Source organism: Halyomorpha halys, unplaced genomic scaffold (genome assembly GCF_000696795.3).
Source record: "Halyomorpha halys isolate HHAL.00 unplaced genomic scaffold, Hhal_1.1 Scaffold1261.1, whole genome shotgun sequence".
NCBI lineage: Eukaryota > Metazoa > Arthropoda > Insecta > Hemiptera > Pentatomidae > Halyomorpha > Halyomorpha halys.
This window is the reverse complement of record NW_027113948.1, coordinates 145,954-158,064: the sequence shown is the minus strand read 5'-3', so window position 1 is coordinate 158,064 and position 12,111 is coordinate 145,954. Positions and strand designations below refer to the sequence as shown.

The 12,111-nt window shown below is 37.5% G+C and overlaps 1 protein-coding gene across 1 annotated transcript in view; it reads right to left on the bottom strand.

Annotated features, from left to right (window-relative positions):
* The window catches only part of pug (pug C-1-tetrahydrofolate synthase, cytoplasmic), a 54,372-nt gene that overhangs the window by 12,070 nt on the left and 30,191 nt on the right, over nucleotides 1-12,111 (bottom strand). Inside the window, exons 11-15 of the mRNA XM_067051187.1 lie at nucleotides 10,358-10,690; nucleotides 6,863-7,080; nucleotides 6,549-6,759; nucleotides 547-695; nucleotides 34-64 (exon numbers count right to left, since the gene is read on the bottom strand). Of these exons, the coding sequence (XP_066907288.1) occupies nucleotides 34-64; nucleotides 547-695; nucleotides 6,549-6,759; nucleotides 6,863-7,080; nucleotides 10,358-10,690 (942 nt within the window). The remainder of the gene's footprint in view (nucleotides 1-33; nucleotides 65-546; nucleotides 696-6,548; nucleotides 6,760-6,862; nucleotides 7,081-10,357; nucleotides 10,691-12,111) is intronic.

Genomic DNA, 12,111 nt, shown 5'->3' with positions numbered 1-12,111 from the left:
TAGATCTTTTTCTTTTTATCATGAGATATTGACTGACCAATCTCTGCAAGCAGTTCAGTTTCTCCTGCACATGCTCTAATCCCAAAACGCTCCCATTACTGTACGGAGGACTTTCCTTTCAAGTCTCTCAATTCTGCATTCTATGGTACATTCCATGAGCCTTGGGCTATAAATCAGAACTAACTTCATCATGGTATTGAACACTTTTAGCTTCAGAGTTTTAGAGATTTTTTGTGATTTTAGTATCCTTGGCAAGAAAGATTAATGCTCCGTTTGAGCTTTTTAAAACTGGTCTATTTCAATCAGTAAATTATTTATTGAGGTTATTGTGCAGCTGAGGTAGTTGAAACTGCCTACCTTCAGTAACAAAAATATATATATACCTTTAAATGTCTGTAATTATGTTATTATTTTAAATTTGATTATTTCCAAGATACTTATGTCTCTATGACCATTTCATAGGTCCAAAAACAATATACCAATTAATTATTTAACATCCTCTCCTCCCATCCTATTCCTTTCCTCACTTTATCTTAAATCCATTACCTCAACATACTCCTTTTTCAAGGGAAGACCTGAAACTACAGGGGGACCACCTCCATGCATTTTTAAAGCTCTGATCGTTGTCACAAGAACTATAGCATTTGGAATCATCCCAGAGCTACGGCACTTTATATCAAAGAATTTTTCCATACCTGAAACAAAAAATTTAAAACAAATGACTAATCATAAAAAATAAAACATCATTACAATTGTGTCCAAAAGTAGATTCATAAAATTTCACTGATGGAATTGACACAAAACTTTAGGATTATATTTTCCAATCTATGACAAGATAATGTAAGACAATTTGATTTTAGGCCCAAATATTCGAGTAATTATAAATTAAGTCTGTTCTGGATCAGAATGATACTAAAAAAGGAACAAGGTTTTTTGACACACAATGCTTGATGGCAACTTTGATACTGAACTTTATTGTAGGAGCAGTTCCTTATATATACATTCGATATACTGCCAGTTTACGGATATTCCCTGTTAACTATTCGTACAATATATAAATATGAAACAGAATATATCAATAGCAATATAATAATAATAACAATAATCATTATTATTAGTCCACTCATGCAGAAACTGCCTTGCTTCCACTGAAGGGCCTCCCTGGTTGTCTTTGATCTCATTTACTGTTATTGCCCTCAAAAGCAAGTCAGACACCACATTTTCTTTACCAAGTTTGTAAATAATATCCATGTTGGACTTGCTAAGAAATTCTTTCCATCGCGTGTCCTTGTGGATGATAACTTTAACTTTCCAACCCACTGCAAAGGGCAATGATCCGTATTGACCCAGAACCGCTTACCTAACACATAGGGTCAGAAGTGGTCTACTGCCCACAAAATCCCCAGAAGCTCCATCTCTAGGGCACTATAACAAGCCTCCGCTTCCGTCAGGTGACTGCTGGCACATGCTATTGGGCGGTCTCTGCCTGTATCTTCTTCCCAGGGCACACTTACTGGCATCTGTGGTGAGGGTAAATAGCTCCCAAAAATCTAGAAATGCCTGGACCGGTTCTCCCTGCAAGTGCTCCATGCAATTGAAAATATTCTGCTCCATGCCCTGTGCTATTATCAATTTGCTACTTTTCTTGAGAAGATTATTAAGGGGAACCAAGTACTGTGCCTAACAGCCGTCTAATCCCTTTAATATTTTTTGGCCTTACCATCCGCTGTAAGGCTGCCACTTTTTGAGCATCAGATTTTACTCCTTCTTTTGAAATTATATGTCCCAAAAACTTTTGGTTTTGCTAAATGCTAACTGGTTTTCCATATATATTTAGCGAACCAATTCACATTTTTTTTTTTTTTTGTTCCCCCTTCCTGGCATTGCTGCCATACAGGGTTCGGCAACAGTGGGGTAGTGTGTTAGGATTGCGCATGCTACTGCTGGCAATAAACATCTTTTTTTTTCTTTTTTAATCTTTATTTTCATCAATACTTACAAAATTATTTGGTGGAACCATTTAATTTTTTAGAACAATAATTATTTTAAAAACGTGGTGCAGCCCAGCACTCGCTTGAGTGCCTTAAGATGGGGCTACACATTATCCACCAGCATCCGTCCAGTACGTCCAACACGTCTGGTCTCTTCTCTGGACAGCCTCCACAGCAGCGATACTATCGTTGATATCTTCATTGTTCCTTCTAGGCGATGGCATGTACGACAAAACAAGAGTGAAAGAGATCCTTCCCCACCTCCTGTAACATGCCGCCTGATCTGCTGTGGTGAATTGCTTCAGTTCCATAATGTCGAGGGAGGCATTAACTATCACAATCACCGCTCTAGGCCTCCTCTCACCACTGCCCAAAGCGAACACCCTCGACGCCACACCAAACCCTGTAACCACATAGTTGCGATAACATGGTTCCTGGATTACCATGTCGACCTTCCGGGCGAGAGTCCTAAGTTCGTCCGCGACCACTTGTCTTCGGCCCATATTGACCTGCAGGTTCTGCAGCCTACGCATACCGCGTTCTTTTCGCCTGCACGACCATCTTCTACAGATGTAGTGGGCATTCCCTGGTCCCCGCACAATGTTGGAGATATTTCCCCTCTCTGCCTTGCTCGCTACAGTTTCTGCAGCGCGGTGTCAGTCCCTTCTTCACTGCCGCACATTCTTTTATCTTATGCCTGTGCCAAGACACCACTTACACGCCAGGTCCTCTGTGCATGCCTGGGCAGGGTGTCCATACTTCTGACACCACAGGGGTTGAGGTAATCTCTGATGGTCATGCTCCACCATCCTGTCGTTGTGTCTGCTGTGGACAAGTTCATCAGGGCGAGCCTCACTGACTGATGGACTTCCACCACCCACGTCATCGATAGCCCACCCCTAACAGGAGAAGCAGGGTCTCATCCACTCCACTATCCACTCCACCATGTCACATAGGTGGCAGTCTCCTCTGCCCTTCTAGATACCTGTGGGAGACAGGCAAGAACACCGGCGAACGTCAGCTTGCCCTTCTTCTCCTCTTTTTGCTCCTCCTTCTTCCCTTTCTTTCTCTGTACCAAGACCCAATCCTCCTTGCCGGCATCGTGCTTCGCTTGGGGGGTCGCTTAGGCCCGGAACCGCCCTATACACCTCATCATCCTCACTTGAGTCCTCCGTCATGTTCCTGCTCCGGCATATGGGGTTCTCACCCCTTTCAGGGGCATTGGAGCCGGGGCAGCATCATGACATTTTGGTACTAGTGGTTCCTTTCTACCTTTGGGTTCTTTCCGCTGTTTTCTTTCGTGGCTTAGCCTCGCTGACCCTTTCACAGGTAGGAGACGCCTCACTCTCACATCCCTGCAGCGCTTCCCCTATCATCTTCACTATCTGTGGAGCCACCATTTCTACAACCTTATCAGTGATTATGCTGTAGAGCTGGTTGGTGTATAAGGCTTCCCGGACCACCTCCCTAACTATACCAGGGACGGAGTGCCATTTGCCTCTAGTCCTACCAATGTCCCTGATTTCCCCAATTTTGTGGTTTATGTGCTCCTGATTCTTTAAGCTGATCTTAGTGTGAGTCAGGTACCTCCTGATTCCATCAGCTAGGGTCCTGGATCTCTCGGTGGGACTATCTTCTGAGAGAGAGTCTTCCACTCTAGCCCTCTTTTTTCTCTTTTCCTTGGGGCTCTGTGGGCTCACTTGCCTCCCCACACTCGCATCTGTCATTGGGAAGTCCGATTCAGACATTGAGGGTCCATCTCCATCCTTCCCGACTATTAAATTCTTCTTGGAGGGCCACCTACTTTCTTTATCAGGCGTTAAAATCACCGACAAGTCCATCGATGACCCTTTTCCATCCTGATCCATCATTAAAGTCTCCTCATTTACCAAGGAAGGCCAACTTCCTTCTTGACCCACCGTTGAAGTCTCCGAGATTTTTGCCATTCTCACCTCATTTCCGGCCATGATATGGGCCCCGGAAGGAATATTTCGACTTCCCTTGATTATACACTTTCCCCTCTTGGGCAAAGTGCATGGCACGACACCACTCCAGCCACTCCAGGCACCTCACTCCAACAACCAATTTAACTTTTAAACTTTAAAAATGTATAACTCACCCCAGGGTCCTCCGATTGGGGTCATGTAGGTATTCGTTTTTCGCAGCTTTTTGTGGTGTATACAACTGTCTACTGCACAAATTGATACCGTTAATTTTTTCGGTCACGTGGGGTGAAAACCTCCTCGTGGCCCCACTCTTTTCCTAAATTCAGCCAAAACTGCTCGGTGGAATTTGTTCAAATTTCACTCCGCACTAAACCACTTCTGTACCAACGTTTTGGCACACTCCTGTTCTCAAAAATATCTCTACAAGCACTTTAATTCGCAAAAAACTAACAAAACTCACTGGATACGTCCTCTCTACTCGGCAGTCAGTAGACAACTGGTAAACCAATTCATCTAGTCCCTTCAAAAACTAATCCATTAACCTTTGGAATAGGAGTGTTTTTCAGGCTGAATGGCATCAGAATCAATTCGTAGTGGCCCCTCTCAAAAGTAAATGTAGTCTTGTGTTGGTCTCTGGGGTACATATTAATCCAGTGATATCCTGCCTTCAGATCTAGAGTGCTAAAAATTGTTGCTTCACCCAGCCTATCGAGGATATCATCGTGTTATCCTGGTATTGGATACTTTTTTCCGACCGTACTCTCATTTACTTTTCGATAATCAAACAACACCGTGTATTTTTTTTGTTTTCACCTGGTACACTTTTCTTCCTGACCACCCACAGTGGACTGTTATAGAGAGACGTAATAATCCCCTGTCTCCTCAGATTATCCAGTTCTTCTCTAATGTACTGACAGAGTGCCTGGGGATATATGTAGGTATATGTTAGCCTATCCTGTTTCAAGGGAATCTTGTGTTTTGTCTTACCCGTTACTCCAAGGACCTTCCTTCCCTGAAAGACATCATCGTACCGAGTTAGGATTATTTCCCTCCAGTCTCTTGTCAGCTTAATGCTTGAACAACCCTCTTTCACTACTCAGCTTCTCCAGCGCTTCTCAATCCACGATGATATTGGATCTCCCTCTATCTACGAGGCACCTCACTCCTCCTTTTACCCATATGACTGGCAGACCGCCGTACTCCCTCCTAACATTTTTATTCACTGATGTGTGGTCGCCTCTCTGCTGATAGGCACCTCAGATCTCCTCCCTGGTTCTTCTCTCTTCCTCAGTACATTCCCACAAGTTCCTTCTGCTTCTCTGTCCTCTTCCCACCTCCCTTTCTTCTAATTTTGTCTTAGAGGCCTTCGACACTTCTGTGGACTCGCTTGCGGAATCATTTCTTCTTTGGTGTACTTTTCTCCACCTCAGACTATGCAGGTTGGACTTTTCCTAGCCATTGTCCCAGGGCTCTCTTCTTCTAAGAGTTATGGTGTTCCTAGGGTGATTATATGTAATCCTTGTCCATCCAGTTTCTTCAGTTTCTTCTCTTATTTTTCTTCTCTTGCTCTTCAATCGATCATGTTTTTCACGCAAGCAATGAAAGATCGCCTGCTCGGTAAGCCTTCTCTTCTTCCTGTCTCTTTGGGCAACTGTAGCTTGAGGATTGTATCCAGGAATCCCATTCTTCCCTTGGCCTCCTCGATATCCACTGTTTCTCTCATTTTCTCCATTTGATTATGCCGGACAAGGAGAACCTCAGCATAATGCCCACTAGTCTGTCAAAGTTTTCTCACCTACCTTAACATTTGGAGGATATCTTCCTCTGTCGTCCATCTCCCGCCTCCGAAAGCTTTTTTAAGTCTATCTTTAACTTAGACCATGATGTTTCCTCATCAGCTAGTATTTGGTTAAGAAGACTCCTCTTTATTCTAGATACCTCATACGCTTTCAATGAGTCTGCATCTCATTTGGTTAGAAGGTCTTCCACTACCTTCGCTTCAATTCTTACCACCATTCAGCCACCTCCTTTGAGAAAATGGTTTAATTCACCCATTTCACTGGTAAAACTTTAGAGTACAAATGTTTATAAAATGACTTGAACATAATAGCCTCCAATTGAATTTAAAACTTAGGTAAATCAATTTTAAGGGTCTCCTTGATCATAGCTGTAGGTCCAAAACACTGGAGAAGAATAAAGATAATAAGAGAAAAGGATAAAAAAAAGTTGTGTTTTAATAATTTTGTTTGCCCTACATTACTTTATGTATTAATCCATGATTGATGGATTCTTCCTAAGACATCATTTTATATTCTGTATTATAATGTAACTTCAGTCTAATTAAAATTTTGATGGTAATTTACAGATTATATTAAAATGTTTGAAAACTACCAACTGGCTACTTAACAAATAAAATAATGATGACGGAAAAAAAACTTGAAATAACCATAACAGCAACTGTTAATTATTATGACTTAATTGCCTCACATCAGCATCAACATCAAAAAAGTTTAATGCCAACAAGAAATAAATAAATATTAGTTTTAACAAGAAATTTACAAGTTAAATATATAATTATTCTATAATAGAAAAATCACAATCATCTCCATACCAATATCAGAACCAAATCCAGCTTCAGTGATAACAAATCCTGCTGGTCCAATAAGATTCATTGCTATTTTATCAGCAATGATGGATGAACATCCATGAGCTATATTTGCAAAAGGTCCAGCATGTACTAAAACAGGAGTACCTTCAAGGCTTTGCATTAATGTTGGTTGAATTGCATCTTTAAGTAACACAGCCATTGCACCGGTAGCACCCTAAAATGAAATAATTTTTTGTAAAAATAAAATGAATAAATAAAGTGATTAAATTAAACATTATTATAAACTTATTTTTATAAAGTTAGAATGAATTACATACCAAATCATCAGCTGTTATAGGATCACCATTTTTATTCAATGCTACAACTATTCGTGCCAGCCTATCTTTCAAGTCTTTGAGGTCACTTGCAATTGCAAGAATTGCCATAATTTCACTTGCAACAGCTATGCTGAATGAAGTTTCACGAGTAAAACCTTTTTCAGTAGGTGATTGACCAATAGTAATTTTTCTTAAAAATCTATCATTCGTATCAATCACTGTAACAAAAACGTAATTTCCATGTTTTGACTATATTGAAATTTCAAAAAAATAAATAAATAAATAGTAATTTTTTTAAACATTATAGAGACAAAATTCATAAGCCCATACTTCATTTTGTGGAAACTTAAGACAAAATATTGAAACAGCATAAAATGAGAGGTAACTAACTACAATTAGCTAAAGCTATGGAAGTAAATAAAATAAGGAATTCCCATTAGTAAGCATTTTTAAATATGCAATAACAAACAATTTGTACATTATTCACACTTAAACTAATACATTTACAACAGCATTCAGTGACTCTATATTCTCACTTCACACATTTGCAAAGAAAACTGTAAGTTTTTAGTCACCAATTGTTAATCTCACATGAAAAGAGACATTTCTGTTGTTTTCATTCTATTCCAAGTTCACTATTAGAAATCCAGATAAATAAATAGTTTTCTGTCCTATAATTGACTTTCTTGTCTTGCTATCAACCCTAGCCAACAGAATTTTCAATTCTTGGAACTAGAAAATCCTCCCAACACATTTATCCATCTCTTAAGCAGCTACATACTTCCTCTCTCCACATTCACAGGAATCTGTCCTGTCTCCTTATTTAAAAAAAATTATTCCCTTTTACTATGCCACAAACATGAGCCTTCTCGCCATTAATTAAATTTTTGACAAAATATTAATGTCTCGACTACTTAATAATATTATTAAACATGCTTAAAATAGCATCACAGTATATACAGATTGATGAGTTGAGATCTAGTTTCTGGGAAACCCAAAGATAAATGTTATTAAGTAATGTGTGAATCTCTTCAGCCTTATCTCTTTAGTCCAGTAGATAGCACTTAGTAGACTAAGCAACCATTGTCAAGGCGGAAGGAGAAAAGAGAGAGGAGACTAGGAGTTGACAGGTATTTTGAGGAATGAAATCACAGAATCTTAGGAATTGTAGAAGTACAGCCATAAATTTATATGTAATATGATTATTTCAGGAGAGGTGTTGATCAAAGAAGACTCTGAGGTTTTTGTAATAGAATAGAAATTAATTGAATGATTATTGAGGTAAATAGTAAGGGCGGGAATAAAGGAGTTGCTTGGAACTGATGAGGATGTCCTTGGTTTTTCCGAAATTCAGCCTTTAGATCATTGTTCAATGCCCATGGACAGCATCTCGGTAGGATGAAAGGATAAGTAAATTTAGAGATCATTGGAATTGTGAGTGGTGAATAGAATCAGAAAGATCATTGATGTACAGGGAGAAAAGTGTTGGTAAAAGTGAGAATCCCTGAGAAACACATGTTAGCTGAAGGAGAAAGGAAGGAGATTTATTAGGAGTGATGATAGTTTAGGAATAATGGAACAAAAAGAAGAGGAACAGCTTAAAGTAGGATAATATTTGATATGAAAGGGGTTCCAGATGATTATTCCACCACCAAGTCCCTTGGAAACCTCACACAGTTCGGTCAACCTTACGAGGTCCAAAGGCAAAGCACTTTTACAGTATCCTCTTCCAAGCCACAGATCCTAAGAGTAAGAGGAAAATCCTAAAAAAATTCACCATTACCAGCTCCACATTCTCCTCTCCAGTCTTATCGGACAACATAAATGTATTTTGGAGTGATATCCTTCCGAATGAGCCTCAGGTCTAACCACTTTCCCTTCCTATTCCTCAAACTCCATTTAACCCAGATCTTTCTATTTTCTTCATATAACTCCTGATGACTTTATTGCCTCTGAGCTAAAATCCTGAATGAACGACGTTGGACAAGACCAAATTCTGGTAAAAAGGATTAAACTAAACCTTCCTGTCATCTTTCCTGCTCTTCAACACATCTACAACTTTTTCCTTCATAACTCCATTTTTCTCACAGCCTGAAAAGAAGTACTTGTTAAACTGTGGAATAAGGTCCCATGTCCCTCCGCAGCTTCCAACTTTAGACCTATCTCCATCCTATCAAACCTGTCAAAGCATTTGGAAAGATTAGTTCAGTCCCAGCTCACCTCATTCCTTCAATAAACCATTTTTCCAATTTCAGGCACTTTTAAAATATCACTCAATTTAACTATTTTAAAATTTCCTCTTCCTATTTCAAGTAAATACTTCAAAAGTGATATAGGACCTGGGGGTCTTAGTGGGGCATGTCCGGCCGGGAAAGATTCCCTTTTATTTTAAGAGATTAACTGTGACGTGATTTTCATTGATTTTTCTCTAGCTGGCAACTGCTTTTTTTGAACCCATAACTATTGGTTCATAGGTATGTTCCAACGACCCATTTTGACTGTCAAAAACTACAGAGCAAGTGCAGTACAAGTTTTGGAATAGAAATATTTACTGAAACTTTAATTTAAACTATAGTTTCAAAACACCATTAAAAAAACCTCACCTTCACCTTTTATCAGTGCCTAACATGGAATAACTCGGAAAACTATCTTGATCCTTGAACAGCTCCTATGATGTGATGTTCTATCCTGTGATTCAATGATTAAACCTCCCAAACATCAGCGATAATGGTATTAACGTTTATTTGAGTCACAAATTCTCACCAACACTGTTTTTTTCTTTGTTTTACAACAAAACATAATTGTTTCCTAATGGTAATATATTTTTCAAAGTTTTTTAAATTAGGTTAATTATTTTATTTCTGTAACACTTTTTTTCCTATTCTTGTTAATTACAACAGTTACAATTTTACTGGAAAGCCTTCATAACTCTACACATTACCAAGACTAATGAAAGATCTTTCCATGTTCATTAATAAAAGTAATCTTCCATTCATGGTGAATTTCATATTTGTTTGTGGTGTTTAACTGTGTGTTTGGTTGTTTCTGGAAAAAAACATTTAAAAGTACCAAACAAATCAGTATATACATGGAACAGAATAAAAAACCCAATTGCCTTCATGTTTCTAGATGAACGAAGCTAACTAAATACAAATATATTAAAATACTCATCTCATTTTCTTTTTTTTTCTTCATTTCTTTTTTGTTTATCTTTAGACAGTTCAATGTTCTTTTTTAAGCTTTGTATGTATGCAAAATTCCAATTACTAGGATTATACACAGCTTCTAATTATTTATCTATTTTCCAATTTTGTCAAATGTATATGAATAAAAAAAACCTTGACTACATAATTTACACTTAATGATGAATAATACCATAATTAATTACTTAACACAATAATGTATTAAATTAATTAAAAGGAACCCAGCATATAAACATATAAACAAATATCAATTAAAATAAAATAACTTCATTGAATTTGATACAGAACTAACCTCTATTCCAAGATATAGTAGAAGGATCAAAATCAAGCCTAACAAACTGTTTAATTTCCTCATCAGTAAAAGAATCAGGATCTCTTTTTCCAATGCCAAGCTTTTCTAATCGCCTAATTTGACATTTGGAAAAAGCTCTTTTATTTCTAACCAGTGGGACCAAATGATTAAATAATCCTTTATCTTTTTGTGTAGCTTCATGAAACATCCTAGCTTCTATTTGAGCTGCCAGCAAATTGTTTGCTGCCGTAACAGCATGAATATCTCCTGTTAGGTGTAGATTAAATTCTTCCATTGGAATTACCTGAGAATAACCGCCACCAGCTGCACCTCCTAAAAAATAAATATACTACAAGATAATAATGGAAATAAGCATATATATATATATACACATATACACACAAATTACAGATCTAACATATCAGATATAAACAGAGGACTGGAGGTAAACTATATATATATATAAGATTAGAAAATAAATTTTAATTTGGGATAAGGTCCCTTCAGAATAACAGAAATGCATAGTTAAAAGAAAACACATCTAATCAAAAACTACAATATAAAAATAACTCATAAAATTACAATGATTTAAAGTAAAAAAAAAAAAGAAATAAAAACACATTGGTTCTTAATCCATTATTTTTTCTCTTCAAGGCCATTTATATTACGTTTTACAATATTATGGGGATATTGTGTCCCCCTCTTCAGCTTTTATAATTTACTATTTGTTAAAATTGTAGATAATTTACTAACTATTTGTTTATTTATGGTTTATTACTATAATTATAATTTACTGTTTTTGTAATAATTGTAGATGCGTTGTTTTTAAAAAACAGTAAATAGATATTCATAAGTTATGATATGAAAAGGCATATTGTCTGCCTTAATACTTTGTTCCCATGTAAATAAACACTCAAAATGTCAATGAAGAGACTTAAGAATGGAAATAAATCAGTTTTATTCGATTAAACATGTCCATGGTTTCTCTGCACTCTTTTCCTTTTATTTTATTATTTTTATCTGGCATCCCATAAGTGCCGAAACCCAGGAACTTGGTCCCCCTTGTGGTCACTCTTATTTGTTTACCTTCCTTTCTCTTTTTTCACTGTTTTAGTTTTAAGTTTATTTATCATTCTTATCCTCACTCAAACATGACATCAAACTATGCACAGAGAGCAGAGGTCCAAATATCTCAGGAGAAAACCCAGCAGCTCCCATAGTGCCTGAAGCCCCCCACAGTATCAAAGATCCCATCACTACCGGAAACTACATTAGCGGTGGTCCACACAAATGAACTATCCATAATTAAGGTCCGGACCATGACATCCCAGGACCTCAGGAAGGATTTCTCAGACTTATAGCACTTTTCGGGTGATATAGCAGAGTTAAATCACTTCCTTAAAGGAGGTGGAGAAATTCTGGGGCAAGAGTGGAAGCGAAAGTAGGTGAGAATCTGTTAAGACAGTGAGGATACAGTTTCATTAAAGACCTCCTTCATATGTCAAATCAAGAGGAGTATTCTCAATCAAATTCAAGCGGATGAGGAAACTTCAAGGTCAACAGTGAAGAAAAAATTTAAGAAGGCCTATGGAGGGAGTAAGAAGACGCCAGGAGATGTTTTTTAAGTTTTTTTTTTAGTTTTTTTTAGTTTGTACTGTAGTTTTCTTTAATATATATATTTCGTCATTATATAAATAATTTATAGATGAACTCTCGAATTTAAAAAAGAGGATATTAAAATACATTATATTACA